The sequence below is a fragment of the Dendrobates tinctorius genome, unplaced genomic scaffold, assembly GCF_039654945.1.
Source record: "Dendrobates tinctorius isolate UK_male_01 unplaced genomic scaffold, ASM3965494v1 ptg000293l, whole genome shotgun sequence".
Taxonomy (NCBI): domain Eukaryota; kingdom Metazoa; phylum Chordata; class Amphibia; order Anura; family Dendrobatidae; genus Dendrobates; species Dendrobates tinctorius.
The window spans coordinates 11383674-11410114 of NW_027361960.1; the positions used below are offsets into that span (position 1 = coordinate 11383674).

Sequence of the window (26441 nt, forward strand, 5' to 3'; positions counted from 1 at the left end):
TGATGAGGTGGACACCGGGAATCACGCCCCATTACGGCGAACACCTTATCGGATCTCTGAAACGGTGCAACAAGTCATGCACCAAGAGATCGATAAGATGTTAAGGCTGGGGGTGATTCGACGGTCAAAAAGCGCGTGGGCTTCACCTGTAGTCCTCGTGCCTAAAAAGGATCGAACCACCAGGTTCTGCGTGGACTACAGGGGGCTCAACGCCATCACAACCTCTGATGCCCACCCGATGCCGCGCATCGAGGATCTGCTCGAGCGGTTGACAAACGCCAACTACATATCCATCATGGATTTGAGTCGGGGATACTGGCAGATTCCCCTGAGCCCTGAGGCGCAGGAGAAATCCGCCTTTATCACCCCCTTTGGACTGTACGAGTCCACGGTCATGCCCTTCGGCATGAAGAATGCCCCTGCCACTTTCCAGCGGATGGTCAACCACCTGCTTCGGGGACTGGAGGAGTACGCGGTGGCGTACTTAGACGATATTGCCGTCTTCAGTTCCACCTGGGAGGAACACCTTCAGCACCTCCAGGAGGTGCTCAAGCGTCTTCACCAGGCAGGCCTGACCATCAAGCTGGGGAAGTGCCAGATAGGCATGCGCAAGGTCCACTACCTGGGGCACCGGGTAGGCGGGGGTTCCATGAGTCCGGAGCCAGAAAAAGTGGACGCAATCGTGTCCTGGCCCACCCCCAGGACCAAGAAACAGGTGAAGTCCTTCTTGGGCACTGCAGGGTACTATAGGCGGTTCGTACAGGACTATAGCGCCCTTGCCAAACCCTTGACTGACCTCACCAAGCAGAGGCTACCCCAAACAGTCAACTGGACAGATGACTGTGAGGCGGCTTTCCAAGCTTTGAAAGCAGCCCTGTGCAACTCTCCAGTGTTGAGAGCAGTCGACAGCAGTTGCCCGTTTCTGGTACAGACCGACGCCAGCGAGTTTGGCCTCGGTGCTGTGCTTAGCCAGGTAGACTCGGGGGACCAAGAGCACCCCGTGTTGTACCTGAGCCGGAAACTTTTGCCGAGGGAAGTGGCATACTCGACCATCGAGAAGGAGTGTCTGGCCATGGTGTGGGCACTGCAGCGTTTGCAGCCCTACCTGTACGGGCGCGCCTTCACGGTGGTAACTGACCACAACCCTCTGAGCTGGTTGCACACAGTGTCCGGAACCAATGGAAGGTTGCTCCGCTGGAGCCTTGCCCTTCAACAGTACGACTTCACTGTAAAACACAGGAAGGGCAGTGAAAACGGCAATGCCGATGGGTTGTCCCGCCGGGGCGAACCCGCTGAGGTGCGCATGGCCGATTACCGAGAGGTAATGCCTCCTTAGCGCCCTCTTAAGGGGGGAGGTGTGATGTACAATGTCTGTGAGGTATGGGGTTTTGTCCACAAAATATGATGTTTTCTGTTGTAACTTTCCAGAAAGATCCGGCAGATATGACAATCCAGGCTGCTAGCTCTGCAGCTTCATCCCTCCTCCCTTCACACACACAGAGCAGTGCCACCCCCCCTCCTCTACAGCCTGTGTTCGCACTAGTAATAGGAGACCCCCCTGCTGTTACAACCATTTGTTTCCTTCTCTCCTCTTCAGAGCGGGAAAACCTTTGTTTGAAACGAATAAAACTATGAGAGACTATACCATAAGAACCAAATACCCTAGAGATATGAAAATCACATTTTTGTAATCCGGGCGGTCACAGCGTCGCTGCCGTGGTTCTGGCGAAGCGTAATCCTTTCAGAACCTGAGATATGTGTTCCAGCTAAACGGTGTATCAGAACTACTGCATATTTGGTCTTGAATTATTGTACTCAACAAATCACAACCAATGATGCCCTATATGTGTCTGTGCGGGCTGCCCCCACGGAGTTATGATTAGTATAAGTTTTCTAGTGTAATTCTACATCCAAAAGAGAGAGGTGGGATTAACCCAGCATGCATCTCTCCGTGATGTCACATAGCAAGTCTATAAAGCATTTCCTGGACAAAACCAGAGCAGAACAGCTCAAGTCGTCATGCTAGAAAGACCCAGATGAGCGGAGAAGTGCAGCTCCGCCTCCACCCACCTTAGCCGCATGGTCTGCCTAAGGAACAATATGGAACTGTGAGTGTACTCTCTTTGTTTTCTCCACTTTTATTTTATACCTGTACTGTACATATTTTATGTCTCAATTTTATAGCAACTTTTATCTGTAATCACTGTCCTCTTTCGGAAAATAAATGAAATAATTATTTAGATCTGTCTCTATGCTCTAAGACTCGAACTATACGCCTTTGATAGATAATCGCTACTAATTCAAGGGGTTTGCCACGGACCCTCTTAATTTAACACTGTGAATTAAGTAACCGTGACTGGTGGCAGCGCGTTGTGCACGGCTATCGCGGCTTGCTGGCAGTCTAGAAGGGTCTTATATAGCTGAATAAGGGTCTGCGGCACCAGCATTCATAATTCCCTTACTGCAGAAGCCTAATTGCCGGTTCACAACAGGCAGCCCGTCCGGCGACCAATTATCCTAGGTGCAGTTCCCTGACTGACCTGAGGGTAAGGGGGGCGCCGGAGAGCTGCAAGTTCCAAAGTGGAACTGAGAAAGTGGGATATACATAAATCCCTGCAGTACTTGGAAGATTGATAGCAGTGGTGGGGCATCCAAATTAAACTCCCCCTGCGGCAAATTGTAGAGCGAGATTAGCTTGTGGACGAACGGCGGTGGGCTGTTCGTCACACTGTCCGAGACAGCACCAATCACAGCATATCAAATTGATTTTTTTTTTTTTACAACTTTATTGTGAGATGGCTGTGATTGGCAGGTCAGAATTGATCAGCCAATCACAGCGATCTCCAATGCTGGACATCAGTTTATGGGTATGTGCACACGTTGCAGATTTGCCTGCAGAATTTTCTGCACAGAATCTGCATCTCTTGCCAGAAATCGCAGGTAAAAACCTGTGCGTTTTTTATGCATTTTTTATGCGGATTTGATGCGGGTTTTTTTCATGCGGATTTGTATGCGTTTTTGTAAGCTAAATAGAGATCTATTATTTAACAAAATAAAAGTTGTGATGGCATTTCTTTGTCCAACCTCTTATTTTGCATATTCCATTACACACACAGATGGATCTATAGATAGTTATATAATAGCAAGGCCGATGTTTATTAATGAACAGTATGTTTAATTTTGGGAAAAAAAGGGGAAAAAAAAACTGTGGGCTCCCGCGCAATTTTCTGCACCAGAGAGAGAAAGCAGACGACTGGGGGCAGATATTCAAAGCCTAGGAAGGGACTTGGATATTCCCCCCCCAGCCGCCCCAGAAATGGCGCATCTCTAAGATGCGCCAATTCCGGCACCTAGCCTCTCTTCCCACTGCCCTGTAGCGGTGGCATATGGGGTAATAAGGGGTTAATGTCACCTTTGTATTGTAGGGTGACATTAAGCTCGGTTAGTAATGGAGAGGCGTCAATAAGACAGCTATCCGTTACTAATCCTATAGTTAAGGGTTAAAAAAAGACAGCCAGAAAAAACTACACATTTTGCCATATTTATTAGACGCCTAATACATGCGACACCCTTGATCTCCTGAAAAAACAAATACTCCCTGTTCTGACATAGTCCATTTAATAACAAATGTCCTATGACGATCTCCCCTGTAGAACAGTGACATCAGGTGATGCACTGCTCTACAGGACCTCCCACGATGCACTGACAGGAGACAATGGCTCCTGCAGTGCATCACTAAGGTTACCTGAGTTCAGGCTCTCACTTTACAGCAATGCTGCGTGAGAATTAGGGTTACGGGACCTCTTTCCCGGCGGCGGAGGGCTACATCGCAGAGGATTACCCCCGCCTGTCAGTTCATTGCTGGAGCCCGTGTAGAGCACTGACATCACCCGATATCAGTGTTCTACACCGGAGATCGTCGTGGGACACTCGCTATTAAATGGACTACGGCGAAAAGGTAATGTATTGGTTGGTTTATTATTTTACTTTGGTTACTGGAGATCAAGGGCTTCGGGGAATGGGTGGTTGGTGAGTATGCACTCTGTTACTCTGTTATAGGTACTGTCTGTAATGTATGTGTATATGTACTGTATGTTCTGTATGGTGTTTTTTTTTTTTACACTTCACATGCATTGTCTGATGGGACTAATTTCCCATCATCGGCAATGCAGTAGTCCCATCGGACAATGGCTGCTTACACAGCAGGCACGCACACACCGGGACGCAGTCTCTGTCCACACACTTCCCTCCTCCTTATCTGTCGTGTTTCTAGCGCTCACATCCGCAGCAAATCCGCAGATCTTTTTTTTTTTTTACATCTGCTGTTATGCTGCGGATGTGCCTGACTCAATGGAAGTCAATTGGTGCAGAAACGCTGCAGATCCACAAAAAGAATTGACATGCTGTGGGAAAAAAAGCGTTTCTGCACGGATTTTTTCGCAGCATGTGCACAACAAATCTCCATTTCACATAGATTTACATTGGCTGTGCACTACACTGCGGATTTGATGTGAAACCGTGCGGCCAAAAACGCTGCGGATCCGCATCTAAATCTGCAACGTGTGCACACAGCCTAACCCTCCCCGGAGTGACAAATAGAGATGGCCTGCTGTCAGAGACAGTAGCCATCTTAACTCTGTCACCGTACGATGCAGCGCAGTGACCGGAAATACTGGCACCATTTATATATCTTTGCGGAAATGCATGTACATGTACGGCACGTGTTGGGAAAGGATTAAAGGAAGCCTGACAGGTGACACATACTGCCCAAACCATAGGAAGCTTGCATCAGCCACTGGCTCTACGATCACAGCCATATATGTTTGTCTCTGAAACACTGCAGCTTTTCAGATACAAACATACTTTTCATATACACACACATATTTTTTGGAGATCTTGTGGTCCAGGTGGAGCTGAAGGGGTGAGCTGGGCAGGTTTGGACTGACTGTTGGCGTGTCCCCTGATGTCCCTGTCTTGTTGCACCCATGCCCTCCCCCCCAGCAGTGCTGGGAGCAGCCTTTATGGAAAGTTGTACTTTTAACTCTGCTAAGCTGTGACTGTTCAGTCTTTATAGCTACAAGCTGAGTGTAATCATGGCCACTGCACTCTGTAAACCTACTCTTATGATTTCAAGGGACGATTTATTATTCTGGAATCATCCGCAAATTCTCATGGACTCCCCTTCTTGGAGCATGATTGCTAATTCAACAATTGAGTACATAAAATCCATTACTTCTGTGAAACCTGTGGAGGTGTACTGCAAGAGAGGTAGGAGAGGAGGCGTCCTGGCACGCCTTCGGAGGAGAGGGTTCAGAACAGCTCTTCCTTCACTCCACTTGGCTAATGTCCGTTCCTTATCTAACAAAATGGAGGATCTGAGCTTACTTTGTAACATGAGATCTGATATGGCCAATTCAGCTGCTCTTTGTTTTACTGAGACCTGGTTGAATGAGACCATCCCTGATTGTAGTCTGGATCTACCTGGTTTTGTTATCTACAGAGCTGACCATGATTGCGTAGCTTCAGGTAAACAAAGGGGGGGTGGGGTATGTCTCTACATCAACACTAGCTGGTGCTGTGATGTTACCATACTGGGAAAAGGTTGCTCTCCAGATCTAGAGTACCTTGCACTCAATTGTAGACCATTTTACTCTCCAAGAGAGTTTTCATCTATGGTTCTGGTTGCAGTATATATTCCCCCTCAAGCATCTGTTAAAGCTGCTATTGGTGAATTAGCTTGCAAAATATCAGAATGGGAGAAAGGATCTCCAGAAGCATTTGTGATCGTAATGGGGGACTTTAACAAAGGAAAACTCAACATGGATCTCCCCAAATTTACTCAACATATAAACTGCTTCACGAGAGAGAACAATACGCTTGATCACTGCTATACAGTCATAAAAGGGGCCTACAGGGCAGTGAGGAGAGCAGCAGTGGGCTTTTCAGATCATTGTTTAATTCATTTAATTCCAGCCTACAGGCAAAGGTTGAAAACATCCAAACCTACAGTTTATACAAAGAAGACATGGTCTGAGGAGGCAAAATTGCAACTACAAGCATGCTTTGAATGCACGGACTGGGAGGTATTCCAGGAAACATGCTCGGGTCTGGATGAATGGGTTGATGCAGTGTCCTCATATATCCGTTTTTGTGAAGACACGTTTATTCCATCCAAATCTGTCCACTTTCGGGGAAACAACAAGCCGTGGTTTACTAATAAAGTCAGGTTGATCCGTAAGAGAAAAGAGGAGGCTTATAAAGCAGGCGATATTACTGAATTCAAGAAACTTAGGAACTCGCTATCTAAAGAGATCAAGTTAGCCAAACACGAGTATGCAAAGATTCTGGAGGAAAGGTTCTCATCAAAAGATACTAGATCTGCATGGAGAGGATTAAGAGAGGTCACCAATTATAAAAGCCACCCCACTATAGTGAACCCCAGCAGAAGTCTGGCAGCAGAGTTAAATGAATTCTACTGCAGATTTGAGGCAAGCTCTACACACAGTGGCTATTCATCTATAAGCTCCTCAGTCTGTTCATATAAAAATCATTCATTGTGCAACACCCATGTAGTGATCTCTGAGGCAGAGGTGATACGCATCCTGAAGGGACTTAAGGTCAAAAAGGCACCTGGCCCTGATGGTGTATCTCCAATGTGTCTGAAAGTATGTGCTACCCAGCTTGCCCCTATACTGACAAATATATACAATGTGTCACTGAAAGAGTGCGTTGTACCTCAGTGTTGGAAAAGTTCCACAATTATCCCTGTCCCCAAGAAAGTGGGATCCTCTGAGTTGAACGACTATAGACCAGTAGCACTCACATCTGTAGCTATGAAAGTCTTCGAAAGAATTATGATGTCCCACCTGATAAAATTCATGCAGAAGCTATGGGACCCGCTTCAGTTTGCCTATAAGGAGAATCGTTCGGCAAACGACACTGTCAATCTGGCACTGAAGTACATTTTGGATCATACAGATGAACTGCACTCATATGTCCGGATTCTTTTCATGGACTTTAGCTCAGCGTTCAATACCATTGATCCGAATATACTTCATAAGAAAATGGTAGCTCTTGGAGTCCCTCTCAACTTATGCTTGTGGATTTATAACTTCCTGACAGCCAGGATACAGAGTGTAAAAGTTGGACCATTCACTTTGGACACCTTGGTCACAAACATCGGGGCACCTCAGGGGTGTGTTTTGTCCCCGTTACTGTTTTCTCTCTATACGAATGATTGCATCTCTTCAGCAGACTCAGTAAAAATCTTGAAATTTGCCGATGATATGACACTGATTGGTCTCATCAGGGGAAATGCTGAAGACTTGTATCGGAGTGAGGTGGAAAGAATATGTGACTGGTGTAAAGCCAATAATCTTGTACTCAACACTAAAAAAAACTGCTGAGATGGTTGTGGATTTTAGGAAAGATCAACATGAGATACTTCCAATCTACATCCATGACGAAGTGGTTCTTAGGGTCACAGAGACCAAATTCCTTGGTCTTATCATCTCTCATGATCTTAAATGGGGGAAAAACGTGGATGCTGTTATAAGAAAAGCGCAACAGAGGATGTTCTTCCTGCGTCAGCTGAAAAGATATGGTTTGTCTAAGAATCTGCTGATCTTATTCTTTAATGCTGTCATCAGATCTGTGATTTGTTCCTCTCTGATAGTCTGGTATGGGGGAGCCACTGCGCATGACAAACTCCGCTTACAAAGGACTTTCAGAACACCAGAGAGAATTATAGGTTCCCCCCTGCCTAAAATCCAGGATCTTTATGATAAGAGTATTCGATCCCACGCATTGAAAATTTCATCCGATCGCTCTGACCCGGGACACTCCTCATTCCAACTACTCCCTTCAGGACGTCGCTTCAGAGTCCCCAAATGCAGCACCAACCGCCATATGAACAGCTTCTATCCACTCTCTGTTCAACAATTAAATCGTCATGTGTAGACTATATACTGTATCTGTCTTGTTAGATGTTACTTGTTGTATCTGTTGTTATATATTATGTTGCCTCTTTGCCACAAAGAATTCCTTGTATATATGTAATATGTACTTGGCGATAATAAATTTGATTGATTGATATAGGCAGAGACTTGTCACTGTCAGCAATCGGGGACAATCTGCTGGGGACCCGCCTATATTAGGAGTGCGCAGTACAGCTCGGTCCCTGACAGCTTTTAAAAGTAGGTTTTTCTATGATGCCACAGGGTTTCATACACAAACATACATGGCTGTTATCATAGAGCCAGTGACTGACACATGCTGCCCATGGTTTGATCAGCATAGGACAGCTCGGTGGCTCAGTGGTTAGCACTGCAGCCTTGCAGCACTGGGGTCCTGGGTTCAAATCCTACCAAGGAGAACATCTGCATAAGTTAGTATGTTCTCCTTGAGTTCGCATGGGTTTCCTCCCACTCTCCGAAGGCATACTGATAGGAAAATTAGACTGTAAGCCCTAATGTGGATAGTGATGATAATGTCTGTAAAGCGTTTGCGTTAATGGCGCTATACACAGATGAAACAAGAAGTTTACATACACTATATAAAAGACACATATGTTTGTTTTTCTCAATATCTGACATGAAATCCGAGTAAACCTTTCCCGTTTTAGGTAAATTAGGATTACCATAATTATTATTTGCCAAAAGTTTACATACATTTCATTAGTATTTGGTATCATTGCCCTTAAACTGAATGACTTGGGTCAAACATTTGGCATATCCTTCCACAAGCTTCACACAATAGTTGGTCGCAATTTGGGCCACATTCCTCCTGACGAAACTGATCCAGATTTGTAGGTCGCCTTGCTCGCCCCTGCCTTTTCAGATTTGCCCTTAAATTTTCAATAGGATTGAGATCAGGGCTTTGTGATGGCCACTCCAAAACATTGACTTTGTTATCCTTAAGCCATTTTGTGACCATTTTGGCAGTATGCTTCTGGTCATTGTGCATTTGGAAGACCCATTTCCTCCCAAACTAACTTCCTGGCTGATGTCTTGAGATGTTGCTTCAGTATTGCCACATAATCTTTTCTCATGATGTCATCTATTTTGTGAAGTGCACCAGTACCTCCTGCAGCAAAACAACCCCACAACATGATGCTGCCACCCCATGTTTCACAGCTGAGATAGTTTTCTTAGGCTTCCAAGCTTTTCCTTTTTTCCTCCAAACGTAACGATGGTCATTATGCCCAAAAAGTTCATTTTTAGTTTCACCAGACCACAGGACATGTCTCCAAAAATTAAAGTTGAGCTAGACTTGTCCAAGTCCACAATTGTCTTCCTGATATCTTGGCTGATTTCTTGAGACTTTGCCATGATGCTACACAAAGAAGCAATGTGTTTCAGGTGTGCATTAAAATACATCCACAGGTGTGTCTCTAATTAACTCAGATGTTTCCAAAACATCTCAGAAGCTTCCAAACTCATGACATCATCATATGGGCAGTCCAGAATTGTTTAAAGGAATAGTAATCTTAGTGCATGTGAACTTTTAACTTAGCAATAAGTAATAAAAACGGGTTAAAACATTCTCTCATATTATTCTAGCATTTGGCAAATAGTAATAATTATAGTCATCCTAATTGACCTAAAACAGGAAAGGTTTATTCTGATTTCATGTCAGATATAAGACACCTATGCATTACTAATCTTATACACTGTGTGCAGAATTATTAGGCAAAAGAGTATTTTTATCACATCATCCTTTTTATACATGTTGTCCTACTGCAAGCTGTATAGGCTTGAAAGCCAACTGCCAATTATGTAAATCAGATGATTTGCATCTCTGTAATGAGGAGAGGTGTGGTCTAATGACATCAAAACCCTACATAAGTTGTGCTCAATTATTAGGCAACTTCTTTTCCTTTGGCAAAATGGGTCTGAAGAAAGATTTGACGGACTCTGAAAAGTAAAAAATTGTGAGATGTCTTGCAGAGGGATGCAGCAGCCTTGAAATTGCCAAACTTTTGAAGCGTGATCACCGAACAATCAAGCATTTCATGGCGAATAGTCAACAGGGTCGCAAGAAGTGTGTTGATAAACAAAGGCGCAAAATAACTGCCCATGAATTGAGGAAAATCAAGCGTCAAGATGCCATTTGCCACCAGTTTTGCCATATTTCAGAGCTGCAATGTTACTGGAGTATCGAAAAGCACAAGATGTGCCATACTCAGGGACATGGCCAAGGTGAGGAAGGCTGAAAAATGACCACCTTTGAACAAGAAACATAAGATAAAACATCAAGACTGGGCCAAGAAATATCTTAAGACTGATTTTTCTAAGGTTTTATGGACTGATGAAATGAGAGTGACTCTTGATGGGCCCGAGGCTGGATCAGTAAAGCCAGAGAGCTCCACACCTAATCAGACGCCAGCAAGGTGGAGGTGGGGTACTGGTATGGGCTGGTATCAAAGATGAACTTGTGGGACCTTTTAGGGTTGAGGATGGAGTGAAGCTCAACTCCCACACCTAGTGCCAGTTTCTGGAAGACACCTTCAAGCAGTGGCACAGGAAGAAGTCGGTATCATTCAAGAAAAACATGATTTTCATGCAGGACAATGCTCCATCACGTGCATCCAAATACTCCACAGTGTGGCTGCCCAGTAAAGGTCTAAAAGAAGAAAAAATGACATGGCCCCCTTGTTCACCTGATCTGAACCCCATAGAGAACCTGTGGTCCCTCAAAAAATAGTAGGGATGCTATTGAAGAGAAATAGCGCAATAGTGCATTATCCAGTGTAGGTATATCAATTTGAAAATAATACACTCACCAGATGGAGCTTGTAATAAGCATGGAGGATTCGCTGCTGCAGAAACCACAGATCCACGAGGGACAGACGTAGAAGATGCAGGATAGGAAAAAAGTGGTCAGACAATCCGCGCTGCGAATCACTATGAACTATTATTATTACAGTTGTCTTTATTCGACGTGTTTCACAGAACTCCTTCCTCAGGATAAACAAGGTGGTTTTTTTCCTGAGGAAGGAGTTCTGTGAAACTTCGAAACACGTCAAATAAAGACCACTGTAATAATAATTGTTCATAGTGATTCGCAGCGCAGATTGTCTGACCTCTTTTTTCCTATCCTGCATCGTCCCTCAAAAAATGTGAGATCTACAAGGAAGGAAAACATTTCACCTCTCTGAACAGTGTCTGGGAGGCTGTGGTGGCTGTGGCATGCAATGTTAATCGTAAACAGATCAAGCAACTGACAGAATCTATGGATGGAAGGCTTTTGAGTGTCATCATAAAGAAAGGTGGATATATTGGTCACTGATTTTTTTTTTTTCGCTTTTGAATGTCAGAAATGTTTATTTCTAAATTTTGTGTTATATTGGTTTGCCTGGTGAAAATAAACAAGTGAGATGGGTATATATTTGGTTTTTATTAAGTTGCCTAATAATTCTGCACAGTAATAGTTACCTGAAAAAACAGATATCCTCCTAAGATAGCCATATCTAAAAAAAAAAACACTTCAACTTACAAAAATATTAAGGTTTGATATTTGAGTCTTTTGGGTTGATTGAGAAGATAGTTGTTGTTCAATAATAAAAAGAATCCTCTCAAATACAACTTGCCTAATAATTCTGCACGCAGTGTAGTTTCATGGTACATAGTGATGAGCAAATGTGTTCGTAAAACGATCGCCAAACATAAATTCGGCACGCATATGGCACATTCGGATTTGTGATCAGAAACAAGAGCAAAATTTTATCAAATCGGGAAAAATCGGAAACATTCGGTAAAAAGTGTAGGAAAATATTTGCGTTGCCACAAAAGTATTTTCAGCTCATTAACAACGATAATGGTTTATCATGAGCGTTTGGCACGTGTTTCATGAGGGGAGGGGGTTTGCAGAGCTCAGAGGTTCTTGTAAACAGTCATTTTTGTCCCTAAATTTGTGTGCACATTGCGGCTAGCCAGTCAGTGCACAGGAAATACCCACAATGTCCTGACACAACTGCTTGTGTCATTGGCTGCTGAAATAACGTCCCTCTCCATATAAATAGAGGACATCTTGCTTTAGTGCCATTTTGACACTGCAAAAGGGTATGGAGGCTGCTCCTGATGCTGGCAGTGTTCGCATCTAGATTTTAGCTAATTAGCTAGGCGGTTGTTTCTTACTCAATTAGCTAGGTAGTGTCCTGTGTGGCTGTGAAATCGACCATCCAGCTTTTCTTTTTTTTTTTTTTGCCATTACTGAGGTCCACAGACAAAGCCAGCAGGGCACATGTCATACAAGTGTGTTGTGTACTGTTTTTATTGTGCTCCATGCAGGAGTATAGTGTTTTAAAACTTATTTTTTCACTAGCTAAATGTGAAGCAGCCTGCTGTATCCCACCTTGTCATTTAGTGGCGTGGTGACGTTATTCTGTGATTTGAGATGTTGTGCATGAAGAAATATTTCTTGGGGCAGTTGCTACCGTGATTCACCATGCCATATCTCACCTTATTTAGTGGCGGTGAAATTCAACAGTCAGCATAGGTCATGCACATTAAAATAAAAATATTATTTTTTACTGTTGTTAAATATGATACATCCCGCTGTGTTCCATGTTGTAATTTTGTGGCGGTGATATGAAGCTGTCTTCAGACCTAACTCACATTAAAAAATATATAATTTTTTCTGTTGTAAAACGTGATACAGCCCACCATATCTCACGTTGTAATTTTGTGGTGAAGAAATTGTTGTGTGTACAGAGCTGTTGCACATAGAATAAACATTTTTTGGTTTCAGAAACGTAATACAGCAGGTTAAATCCGAATTTGAAATTGTTTGGAACATATTTTCTAGTCGTCGCCCACAATTAAAAAAAAATTTCTTCCATCAGAGCCCCCCCCCCAGTCTGTACACATGGACCATACTGTCATTAGGCTTATATTAGCAGTCCTTGCTCTATATCCGGTGGGGGTATCTTGTCTTTGTTCCACTCTGCAGGGGGCCTCTCCAATACTCAAACCTGTACAGAGACTGCAGGCAGGGTTTCTGGAATGTTCTTAGTCCTTGAAGCTATGTTTAAGGGGGTGGGTGTTGGGATCAGCCCCTTTGTTGGGCAGAGATACTAAGAGTGGTAGGACAATAAGCCACACAGTTAGTTGCTGTGTGCTTTGAAGGACAAGAATCTGCAGCTGTGGCTGGATCCTGGTATCATGTATGGAGATTGGAGATTATTTTGCCACATGGAATTGTGATGTCTCACCACCCTACTGGATTTGAAGACTGAATATAAAGACTTGCTGTGTGGTGACCTGCGAAGGGCTGGGATCTTATGCTGAGGTGAGATCCCAGTGACCGTGTGTATTGTTAGAAGTGGCCACGTGGGACTGTGTTGTGTCCCTCTGCTGGATCCGTTAAATTCACCCAAGGACTATTTCTATATTTCCCTGGTGTCGGATTGCCGGGTGGTGCCCCCGGATCTGCTCCCTTTGTATGGACTCATTACGGATGCTACAGAATTACTTTGATTTGTGTTGTCCCAGTTCCCTGCGCCAATAAATCTTGTTGATTGTTTATTGGCCTGGTGTCTCTTCCTGCTCTGTCACATACCCCGTCACAATCTGGTGGCAAGCAGTGGGGTCAGAGCAGGAGGAATGGAGAACAGAGGCCCATTGTCATCTTTAACCGGAACCTCAGGATACAGGAACTGTTCTGTGGGGAGCCTACAAACAAAGGCCGTGAATTAGGAGTCAGCTACAAAGTGCTGTCCAAGGAGCAAATGATTGAAGTTCTGGAAGAAGCTTGCTTGTAAGATGGCACAGAGGAAGGATTTTCATAGCAAGGGTTGGAAAGACGGGAGCTGGAGGTAAATACCCAAAAAAGTCAGTGTGTTGTGTGGTATGAGGAGGAGATGGTATTGCTTGGGGATGAGGCCACCATAGAGGATAAGAGGGAGGTCATTCGTAGAACTCAAGAGAGGGCATTGATGGAGAGACAGCTCGCTGTGGAAGCAAGACATACTTTATTCACAGCATCCACCATGAGAGAATTACTCAGTGTCCCGCAAAGACTTCAAGCCATTTAATGAGGCTGCAGGCGACATTGAGGGCTTCTTCCAGGACTTTGAACATCAATGTCGATTAATGGAAGTCCCGGAAAGGGAGCGAGTCAGTCATCTGGTGGGGCTTTTACAGAGTGGAGCTGCTGAAGCCAATAGAGCTATGGACCCCTGGTGGAACTGTGAGTATGGGGAGTGTGGTGTAGTGACCACTGTGTCCGCTAGGAGGCGCTTTGTGGGTGTCACAGGACAGGCGTATAAGCATTTCCAGTGTCCTGATAGGAATAGGATGCGGAATGATCGTAATGTATCTCAAGGTGGGTGGCCTTGGGATGAAGGCTTGATTATATGCTAATCAGCAGAGCTGAACTTCGTGCCAATGTGTTAGGGAGAGCTACCTACAAATCCACCCAGGGGTGTGTCTGAAAACGCTGGTAGTAAAAGACTATGTGAGTGTGAAGGACCTGTGATGAGGTCATAGCCATGTGACCCGGTGGGCGTGGCTACGGACCATATAAGGTGGCCAGGGTAGGTCACATGGAGTGAATGCTGGGACCCGGTTGGTCCGTTGTGGAAGGTCCCGCTGGGAGATGGGGCTTCCTGCCTGACAGCACGAACGTCTGCAGTGAGCTGAAGCAGCCATGAGGTAACCCTGACGGGGTGTGAGGCTTGAAAGCCTGCGCAGTAGACATTGCACAACCTGTGTGAGTACAGGCTTAACAGACTGGAGCTCTGTCATGGACGCTGTGCTGTTTATATGAACTTTATGTTGCTGGTCATGGTTTATGATGCCTGAATAAACAGCATGGACTGTTATTGTTTTATGAAAAACCTGTGCCGGATATGATTATTTTGCTGCCAAGCGTGTGTCCCCAACCTGAATGACAGTGCTACATTACAGGAGGTAAAAGAGACCATTCTAGAACATTTTTTGCAATATGTTTTTTTTCCACTAGATAGTAATGTTGCCTTATAAATGAGAATAAGACAAAGCAAGAGCTGCAGTATTTTCTTTATCCACTAGATTTGTGTTGCCTTATAAATGAGAATAAGACAACCTAAGAGCTGATTTGTGTTGCCTTATAAATGAGAATAAGACAACCTAAGAGCTACAGTATGTTCTTTATCCACCAGATGGTAGATGCCTTATAAATACAAATAATACAAAATAAGAGCTGCAGTATGTTCTTTTTATGCACTAGATGGTAGTGTTGCCTTAGAAATGAAAATCTCAAGTCTTCTGACAATGAAATCACAAGTGATGATGGAAAAGCATGTAATCCACCAATACGCAATCCGATATTAGGGTCCCGTCACATTTAGCAATGCACCAGCAATCCCGACAACGATACGACCCGGTCAGGATCGCTGGTGCATCGCTAAATGGTCGCTAGTGAGCTGCCAAACAGGCAGATCTCACCAGCGATGCAGCAGCGGTCGGCGGTCGTTACCTGTCAGACGCAGCGAAGAAGACATCCTCCTGCCCGCGTCCACTCGTCAGCGCCAGCAAAAAGCCCAGCAGGAAGCCACCGACAAGAAACTGCCCAGGACGTTCTCGCGCGATCAGCGATAGACAGCGGGTGAGCCAGTCAGAGGTAAGTGTCACATATAGCGATATCGCTAGCAATATCGCTGCTGCGTCACAAAATCGGTGACGCTTAAGCGATATCGCTAGCGATCTCGCTAAGTGTGACGGGGCCTTTAACATTTACCCTTAGGGCCCCCGTCACACATAGCGATCTCGCTAGCAAGATCGCTGCTGAGTCACAAGTTTTGTGACACAACAGCGATCTCTCCAGTGAGATCTCGGTGTGTGACAGCGATCAGCGACCGGCCCCCCTGCCGGTATTGCTGATCGCTGTAGGAAAGCCCAGGACTTTTCTTTGGTCGCTGGTCTCCCTCTGGCCAGCACGCATCGCTGCGGGAGACCAGCGATCAGCTGGTAACTAACGTACACATCGGGTATCCAAGGGACGTGCGTCCCTTAGAAACCCGATGTGTACGTTAGTTACCAGCGCGCTGATGCCGGGAGCTGGTAACTAAGGTACACATCGGGTATCTAAGGGACGCACGTCCCTTGGTACGTTAGTTACCAGCTCCCTGCATCAGCGCGCTGGTAACTAACGAACAGCGATGCCGCGCGCTCGGCGTCGCTGTGCTGATCGCTGGTGAAGCTGTCTGTTTGACAGCTCACCAACGATCACATAGCGACTTACCAGCGATCCTGACACGTTGATATCGTTGTCGGGATTGCTGGTGAGTCATTATGTGTGACGGGGCCCTTATATGTACCACCAATCAGATGTAATAAGGGTAAATGTTAATTTTTACTACCAATAGGTAATTCGATATAATGAGGGAACATTTTATTATGTACCACCAGTAGGTAATCAGATATAAAGGTAATGTTTGTATGTACTTCCAGTAGATAATTACCATAGATACCACACTAATGGGAGTCAGGCTTTGTGACTGTGATGTTTTAGATATGGGTAAAACTCCTCAGTGGACAACTAGAAAAATATAATTGGCCTCTTTAGGCTTTACCTCAGGAGTCTTAAGGGGGTTTTACACTAAGCGAGATCGCTAATGATATCGCTCAAGCGACACCGATACTGTGACGCGACAGCGATCACGCTAGCGATCTCGTTAAGTGTGAAAGGTAGCAGCGACCGGACCCCCCGTCGGCTATCGCTGATCGTGCTCGAATGTGCAGGTACATTTTTCCATCGCTGACGTCCCGCTGTCCAGTAATTATCGTTGTGTTTGAAGCTTTTAAAACGATGAGCGACGTCAATAACGACGCATGGCTCAGCGACACAGGCGTGACTTACCTGCCACGCCTCCTCTTCCCTATTGGTCTTCAAAGCGCTGACAATGTGCGAAATGTATCTGACAAAAAAGGTATAAAAGACAACGCTTGAACGCCTCATTCAACACTTTGTTCCCAAGCATATTGGATGTTAACCGGTTTGGCTTAAACGTTCCAGTGTGAGTCGCTACAGCGTTTATATTTTAACGGCTTTCACAACGCGGTTGCTTCGGCGTCCCTATTGTAATCGCTATTGCGCTTTTATTAGTGGATTCATTTTATTCATCAAAAGAACAACTCTGTTTGCCAGGTATGTATTTCAATAGTACCATGCCTTTTTTTTTTTAGAGTAATACTGTTAATGATTATTGTGTTGGCTTTATACAAATGAAGCTCTTGTTACCAAATCGTCTATTGATTTTATTTTATGTTGCAGTTTGTATATCATGAACGGCGCAGAGCGTGCTATTGTGGCTGCTGCTTTGGTGTTGGAGGCTGGTCGGCTACATGAAGAGGCACAGATGCAAGAGAGGCGTTCCAAAAGAAAGCGGCGCATGTGGACCAGAGAGTGGTTGGCGAAGAGGTCCGAATTCTCACACATGCAGCTCGTAAGAGAACTGCAGGAGAACAATCCTCAGGATTTCAAGAACTATCTGCGGATGTCAGAGGACTCTTTCAAATTTTTACTAGCCAGGGTGACGCCATTGATTGAAAGGAGAAATACCAAAATGCGAGCTGCTGTGCCGGTAGACGAACGATTGACCGTGACGCTGAGATTCCTGGCCACCGGACGATCACTGAAAGATCTGCAATTTTCTTCTGCCGTTTCTTTGTCACTGCTCAGCAGTTTGATTCCTGAAACATGCAATGCCATAGTTCAAAGCCTCAGGAGCTACATCCAGTTTCCTACAACAGTGGCGGAGTGGAAAAATATTGCCTCTGATTTTGAGCGGCTTTGGCAGTTCCCAAACTGTGGGGGGGCTTTGGATGGTAAACATGTGAGGATCACCCAACCGCCGAACAGTGGATCCTATTTTTACAATTATAAGGGCTATTTTAGTGTAATCCTTATGGCCCTTGTTAATGCAAACTACGAGTTCATAAATGTTGATGTTGGCATGAACGGCAGGATTTCAGATGGTGGAGTGTTAGAACATACACTTTTTGGAGAGCGATTGACCAATTGTGACCTGAACCTGCCTCCCAACACAGAGACAACCGCCAACCTCAACTTTGTTTTTGTCGGTGATGAAGCCTTCGCGCTGCATGCGAATCTGCTGAAACCGTACCAACAAAAAAGTGTGACGGAGCAAACACGTATATTTAACTACCGTTTGTCAAGGGCACGAAGGGTTGTTGAGAATGCGTTTGGCATCATGGCCAGCCGCTTTCGGATTTTCCACACACCCATAAACCTAAAGTTGCAATCCATTGACTCGGTCGTTATGGCTTGTTGCGTGCTGCACAATTTTCTGCGGCGCCGCGATGCAAATGATTACACTCCGCCTGCTTTTGTGGACTCTGTTGACACAACAAATGGTCAGCTTGTTCTTGGTAGGTGGCGCGACAATGATCCCGCAGTACCTGGACTTCAAGCACTGGCAAGGGGAAGAAACCGTGATGATGCTAAGGCCTGCAGGGACCAATACTGCCAATATTTTAATGGGCCTGGTGCTGTTACTTGGCAGCATGAAATCTAGACAGCAAAAGTGTTTATTTAACATGTTTATTTCATTCTTGTGTGATAAAAACAACAATAAATTCACATAGTTGCTACTTTTCAAAGTGTTACTGGTTTTTAAAAGAAAAAAAAAATAACATAGCCCTGAGACACAGTATCAGCACTGTAGCGATCCGTTAACACGCCATTTTACAACCGCCCTTAAGTGGACTCTATAGCGTCACCGATAAGCGCGCAGTAATACCATAACAAAAAGTACGCAGTAGCGTCACCAAATGAGGCGGGAAAACGTCGTGACGTCACGACGTTCTTGTGGCCGTCCCTGCTGCGTTGTGAAAGCAAAACAGGAAGCAATGGCTGGTAGACAGAGAGCTACACCTTGGGGGGAGGCCGAAATGCGTTTCCTGGTACAGGAGATGGAGAGGCGCGATTATGCGTGTGGACAGGCGCATGCACACCCCATGAGACACAAGCGGGCTGTGTTGCGGAGGATCAGGCGAGGACTGTTACGCCGGTTCGGAGTTGAGCGCACCACAACGCAAATCAGAAAAAAACTGGCAGATCTGCGCTTTCGCTCAAGAGACCTCCTCACCAGCCTCCAACAACAAGTGCGGAGGGACCGAGGTGAGTGTTCCAGATAGTATGTTTTAAACATATTTTTTTTTTTTTTTTTTTTTTTCCCAACAGGGTTTACAGTGTAAAAAAAAAAAAAAAAAAAAAAATTTGATTCGCACAAGTGAAATTGCACAACGCAAATATAAGTGGTTTTGCGCTCAGTTTTGTTTTTTCCAAACAGCGGCGCATGCGGCGGCCCCAGCCCCATCAGCACCTGCAGCACCAACATCCCCCGCAGCACACGCAAGCCAGGCGGTGCAAGCATCTCCTGAAGCAGAGTCCGTAAGTGTATAAAATGCGTTTGTTCATGTTATTAGTATTGTTATTGGGTTGAAAATTACAAGAATAGGGGGGGGGGGGAAAGAAGTCATGGTTCACATAAGCCGAACGGTAAATAAAAAACAAAGTTTATTCCAGGGAGGAAACAATAATGGAGTATTACAATACCGTTTCTTTTTTTTTATGTTTTCACCGCTTTGGAAATGTTCAATGCTCAATTTCATATTTTTAGATACCTGAGCCCGTAAGGACCCCCTCGCCCCCCTCAACGCCTCAACCACAAATTGCTTCCTCCACTTCATCCCCAATTGGTGTGTTTTCTCCAGTATCACTCCGGGAAGCTGGAGCTGACTCGACCTCCGGTAATCATTTTTTTTTTTTTTTTTTTTTTTTAAGCATGTGAGAAATTATAATTTGTGTAACAGTTGCTGGCATATTCTTTATTTAGACATTTTATTTTCTAGTACGTGTTGCCACTCGACGTGGAAGGGCTGTTATCTCCTCTTCTGAAGAGTCAGAGGCGCAACAAAAACGTAAGTGTTTGACCACAAGCATGAACCGTATGCACCCATCTGCTGCCACTTAACACTATGGCCCCATATTGCAATCCATAGGATATGGCCCCATTTGCTACCAAACCCACATTATGCCACCATATGCTGCTCCACATACTATGGCACCGTATGCATGGACATTTACAAAACCGCCATCAACAATGTAAATTTCCTCAACAGAAATACCAACCTTACCTGAACTCTTGGCAGCACACAGGAGGGCGATGTCTGCGTTACACCAACTCGGAGTGATGCTGGACCAATTTGTGGCAGCCCAACCGCAGGGTGATAACATTTAATTTTTTTTTGTTTTGTTTACAAAAATTGTCAATGTCATGTTGACATATGTTAAACTTTAATGGTTTGTTTAAAAATCAGTCTTAAAGAAAGAAATTAAAAAGCCTAACTGGCAAAACAATTTTTGTCTCAGTCTAGAAAGGACTTGGAATTGTAGTCATGTGTAATGCAAACATTTAAATTTCAATTTTTATTTTTTATAAACAAACAAAAAAGAAAAACCAAACAATTTTGTTAATACAAAAAGTTAACATAAAAACTATAATTGAGTGTAACTAAAGTCTGAGTCATTCAGTTGCTGCCTTCCAGGATTTATGAATGGGCCAGACTGCCAATGTGGGGTTCCAAAGTTCATGCTGTGTAGCGGCTGAATCGCCCTTCTTGGCGTGCTTGTTACCTGTTCTTGTGTCTGCGGCCATGGGGTTATTGACATTGCTTGGGAATCAACCAGAATATAACTGTCTTTTAGTTGTCCAACAGCAGCTTTATTTAGCGCTTCGAATATAATTCTCTCAGCCTGAAGCCTTTGTGTAACGTCCAGAGACCAAAGTCTTTCGTCCACCATGTGCGCAAAGCCCCCAATGGCTTGCTTTTCCTGCAGCGACAATATGTTCTTTGCTATATCGACAAACTCAGGAAAAGGTGGAGCGGTGGCCTTTCTTTTTCTACTCACAGGGTTACGCCTTTGCACAGTGTACGCTCCCACGGACACACTTGCCTCCTCTGCCTCCTCGTCGGTTGGGTTTGATGTTGCAGGGGTTTCAGGAATTACACATGGTGTAGGTGACACCTCTTCTGTTACATGCTGCAAGAACAGAAAAACAAGGTTAAAACATAGAAAAAGTAAAACGAGTGTTTTTTAAACACATAACAATAATTTATTAAGAGGGGGTGTGAACATTGGTACTGGCTATGTACTGTCATCGACAAAATGTGCAGAAATTATGTAATGATAAACCAATTTAAAATGAAGAGGTATCAGCTGTGAACAAAGTTACAAATCATCAACTTAATGACTAAAACTCATCTGTACCATGTACATATATATGTATCATAGGTTATTTGAAGGGAAACCCAAAACATACTTACATCGACTAGAGGGGAATCAGGCCGTGTCACTGTTTCTTCCTCTTGTGGCAGTGACATAGAACAGTGCATAACCCTGGGGATTTCCTGGTCTCGCGTAAACTCCAGCAAGTTGTAGTACCACAACTTCGGAACATACACTTCATCGGTACCCGCCCCAGACCTTGTAGACTTTTCCACCTTGTTCAATTCCTTTTTGAACACAGTGCGTAGAGCTTGAATTTTTTTTTTAATAACAGCCTCATCAACTGTTTCGCTTGGGTGATTTTCTTGATATAGATTGACAAGTTTTTCATATGCAACCTTCTTCTTGTATTTGTTACTGTAATCAGGAGACTTCACCTTCCAGAGGCAGGGCAGTGAGCGATACATCTCAATAAATAGGCGTATGAAGTCTTGGCTGTTAGCAACTTGGCTACTTGATGCCATCTGTAATAAAAAAGAAAGGAAATGGTGAGAACTCTTTCATTTAGGTACGGACATACATTTTATAACAAATAGTTTGTATCGCATAAGCTTGGTCGCTGCCCTAGAAAGGTATCCCGTTCAACAATTACAAAAATGGGGGCGGGCGCGGTTTCAAAACTAAAATGGCTGCTCGGACATGTGCATATGGACAAAATGAACAGAGACACAATAAAAAAGAGTTTGAATCGCATAAGCTTGGTCGCTGTCCTAGAAAGGTATCCCGTTCAACAATTACAAAAATGGGGGCGGGCGCGGTTTCAAAACTAAAATGGCTGCTCGGACATGTGCATATGGACAAAATGAACATAGACACAATAAAAAAGAGTTTGAATCGCATAAGCTTGGTCGCTGTCCTAGAAAGGTATCCCGTTCAACAATTACAAAAATGGGGGCTGGCGCGGTTTCAAAACTAAAATGGCTGCTCGGACATGTGCATATGGACAAAATGAACAGAGACACAATAAAAAAGAGTTTGAATCGCATAAGCTTGGTCGCTGTCCTAGAAAGGTATCCCGTTCAACAATTACAAAAATGGGGGCTGGCGCGGTTTCAAAACTAAAATGGCTGCTCGGACATGTGCATATGGACAAAATGAACATAGACACAATAAAAAAGAGTTTGAATCGCCTAAGCTATGTCGCTGTCCTAGAAAGGTATCCCGTTCAACAATTACAAAAATGGGGGCGGGCGCGGTTTCAAAACTAAAATGGCTGCTCGGACATGTGCATATGGACAAAATGAACATAGACACAATAAAAAAGAGTTTGAATCGCATAAGCTTGGTCGCTGTCCTAGAAAGGTATCCCGTTCAACAATTACAAAAATGGGGGCTGGCGCGGTTTCAAAACTAAAATGGCTGCTCGGACATGTGCATATGGACAAAATGAACATAGACACAATAAAAAAGAGTTTGAATCGCCTAAGCTATGTCGCTGTCCTAGAAAGGTATCCCGTTCAACAATTACAAAAATGGGGGCGGGCGCGGTTTCAAAACTAAAATGGCTGCTCGGACATGTGCATATGGACAAAATGAACATAGACACAATAAAAAAGAGTTTGAATCGCATAAGCTTGGTCGCTGTCCTAGAAAGGTATCCCGTTCAACAATTACAAAAATGGGGGCTGGCGCGGTTTCAAAACTAAAATGGCTGCTCGGACATGTGCATATGGACAAAATGAACATAGACACAATAAAAAAGAGTTTGAATCGCATAAGCTTGGTTGCTGTCCTAGAAAGGTATCCCGTTCAACAATTACAAAAATGGGGGCGGGCGCGGTTTCAAAACTAAAATGGCTGCTCGGACATGTGTATATGGACAAAATGAACATAGACACAATAAAAAAGAGTTTGAATCGCCTAAGCTATGTCGCTGTCCTAGAAAGGTATCCCGTTCAACAATTACAAAAATGGGGGCGGGCGCGGTTTCAAAACTAAAATGGCTGCTCGGACATGTGCATATGGACAAAATGAACATAGACACAATAAAAAAGAGTTTGAATCGCATAAGCTTGGTCGCTGTCCTAGAAAGGTATCCCGTTCAACAATTACAAACATGGGGGCGGGCGCGGTTTCAAAACTAAAATGGCTGCTCGGACATGTGCATATGGACAAAATGAACATAGACACAATAAAAAAGAGTTTGAATCGCATAAGCTTGGTCGCTGTCCTAGAAAGGTATCCCGTTCAACAATTACAAACATGGGGGCGGGCGCGGTTTCAAAACTAAAATGGCTGCTCGGACATGTGCATATGGACAAAATGAACATAGACACAATAAAAAAGAGTTTGAATCGCATAAGCTTGGTCGCTGTCCTAGAAAGGTATCCCGTTCAACAATTACAAAAATGGGGGCGGGCGCGGTTTCAAAACTAAAATGGCTGCTCGGACATGTGCATATGGACAAAATGAACATAGACACAATAAAAAAGAGTTTGAATCGCCTAAGCTATGTCGCTGTCCTAGAAAGGTATCCCGTTCAACAATTACAAAAATGGGGGCGGGCGCGGTTTCTACAGTAAACTAAAATAAAACGATAAAATAAAACAAAAAAAAAGGCATAAAAAAAAAATAAAACTTTGGAACCAAAATAAACTTACCTTTGACGTTGCAAAAATTCCGAAAGTTAGGGAGAAAAAATATAAAAAAATTTGCACTGTTGAGATGATATTCAAAATGGAGGTATTTGAAAATAACCACTGATGATGATGATCCTTCAAGAGGGTTGCTGAAGGTCGAATAGCGAAATCGAACCAAAAATGCACTGTTGTCTCTAGGGAGAAAAATGCTGGTTTAGAAGCTAACCACGGCGCTCCAGAGATTTAAACTGTAACGCTATTACGTCCTCTTTAATGATGCCGCCGGCCAATGACAGCGTAGCGGTGACCACCAATCGGCGCTTTGGGGGGCGTTGTAAATTAAACACTGAAGCACGCCCACCGAGGTCTGAATCGTTTTTTGTTTAGTAATGTGAAAGGTACTCAACGAGCAACGAGGTCGCTATGCAGATCGCTGATCTCTCTAGAGTCGTTGACGAGAGTGGACTGTTTGAAAGCTATCTAGCGATCACGTAACGACACAACAGCGATCTATGCCTGGTCGGATCGCTATCGTTATCGCTGGTGCGTTGTTTAGTGTAAAAGGCCCTTTATTTCAAACAGTACTGTATCATAGCAGCTTGCAGGGGAGTGGTGTTATGGATCCAAAAATGGCCAGTTTCCCACCTTTCTATAAAGCTTTCTTTGCTCCACAACCTGGGTTCCCATTTATCTGCTGGTCATCTGGTGGGGAAGACGCTCCCTCCTCTCATCACTGAGCAAAAGATAGGACCTTGTCCAGAGCTGCCACAAGGAATTTCAGGGCCTCTTACTGGCAAAATTTTCGGCCCCCTTGAGACTCTGTCCAGGCTCCACCCCAGCTCCACTTTCACCCCTCGAACCTTCCACAGTCCCACCACCCACTCTTGGAAAAACTCCACTTCTGCACCACGTCCTCACCAATCATACATTAATAGTTACCATCGAACACCATATCACATACATCACCATCAGCTTTTGTTTTGGCCTAAAGATTTTTTAAGTGGCCACTATGACAAGGTAGATTCTTTTGGCAGGACCCTACTCTTCTCTAACCTATTAAATATTTCTTAAAATACCCAATACTAGAGTTGAGCGACTTTTGGTTTTTATAGTCGAGTTTCGTTTCGTGAAACCCGACTTTTCCAAAAGTCGGGTCGAGCAAGATCGGACGATTATAGGGAAAAGTCGGGGTCGTCCCGAAACACGAAACCCAATGTAAGTCAATGGGGAATAAAAGTCGGCAGTGAGAGGAGGACTGGAAACACACCTACAGTGCTCATTTGAATGCCAAAAGCATCAATTCTTCTTACTTAAGCTGGTCAACCTTAATTAACTTCATAATACAAGTTACGCACTGAAAAATGGGGGTTATTTGGCTAAAGTTGTGGGGGGGTAGGGCTGGCTCCAGGTTTTCATGTGCCCTGGGCGAAAGAGCGCCCCTTTAACACATACCACAACTCATCATGCTCCGATACGGCAGAGAAATAGCGGTATAGTACAATGAAAAATACTTCACTTTTTACATCTCATGACGAGGCCCATCTATTTCTCCATACAGAATCATTGGTCCCATATAATGTTTGAAACAGTATATGATGAGCTCCACATAATGCTACAGTATATGTTGGTCCCCATGGATGAAGCTCCACTGTCTTATGGGCCCAAATAATGCTCCAAACATAATGGGCCCCATTTCTAATGCTCTAGTGTATAATGGGCCCTGTAAATGCTGCTCCAGTGTCTGATGTCCACCTTTGGAATGTTCCATTGTATGGTGGGCCCCATCTATCATTCTCCAGAGTATAGTGCTCCCCAAAAATTGCTGTCCCAACATTGAAAACAATCAATTAAGTCTCCTCGCTAGGGAATCCCTGTCCTAGTCTGGACTCCTCGTCGTCCCCATCTTCCATCTCACTGCACAGTATTTCAACCTTGCAAGTGCTGTGATCCTGAGCAAGCAGGGGGGGCCCACTCGTTGGTGACGGCACTGACACAGGGCCCCTGATAGTACGGTGGTGTGTCTGATGGCGGGTGGGCCGAACCTGCACTTTCATCTGCAGCTTCCTGTTTGTCACCGTGTAAGATGGAACTGTATATGGGAAGGGTAACCTGAGTTTCATCAGGGTCAGATTCAGGCCGGGTAGCGTGCGAGGGGAATGTAGTGGTCTGGGTCAATGTACCAGCAGATTCATCGAGCAGTGGCTGGGCATCAGTGCACTTGTGTCGCCCCCAGGAGTACGGTCGCCACAGTGGCATTACCTTCCTCCTAGGGAGTGTGATGTCATGCTTGGGAGCAACGAAGGATCTCTCTAGCAGGTTAACTGATTGGGCGGCGTTATTTCCACGAGTCAGACCCTCCAAACAGCGTTCATGAAGGCAAAGTGTTTGTTTTACGTGGGCAGTATGGTTGCAAAGCTGAACCTTAAAGGAATGTCCAGAAGGGCACCACCAGGAGTGGAGCCTACGGCGTAATTTGACTCAACACGGGCAACCTCAACCATGCCAGCTACAGAACAGATGCACACATTGCAAGCTTAATTCCGTTAATGAACGAGACTCCGTCAT

The 26441-nt window shown here is 44.5% G+C and overlaps 1 protein-coding gene across 1 annotated transcript; it reads right to left on the reverse strand.

The window, feature by feature from the left end:
• Nucleotides 1-20505: 20505 nt before the first annotated feature.
• On the reverse strand, nt 20506-23127 carry LOC141072945 (uncharacterized). The gene is made up of 2 exons (XM_073560230.1): nt 21336-23127; nt 20506-21051 (listed from the first exon to the last, which is right to left on the reverse strand). Exons 1-2 carry the CDS (start codon nt 21759-21761, stop codon nt 20506-20508), a joined length of 972 nt encoding a protein of 323 aa, XP_073416331.1. The 5' UTR covers nt 21762-23127.
• Nucleotides 23128-26441: the final 3314 nt, after the last annotated feature.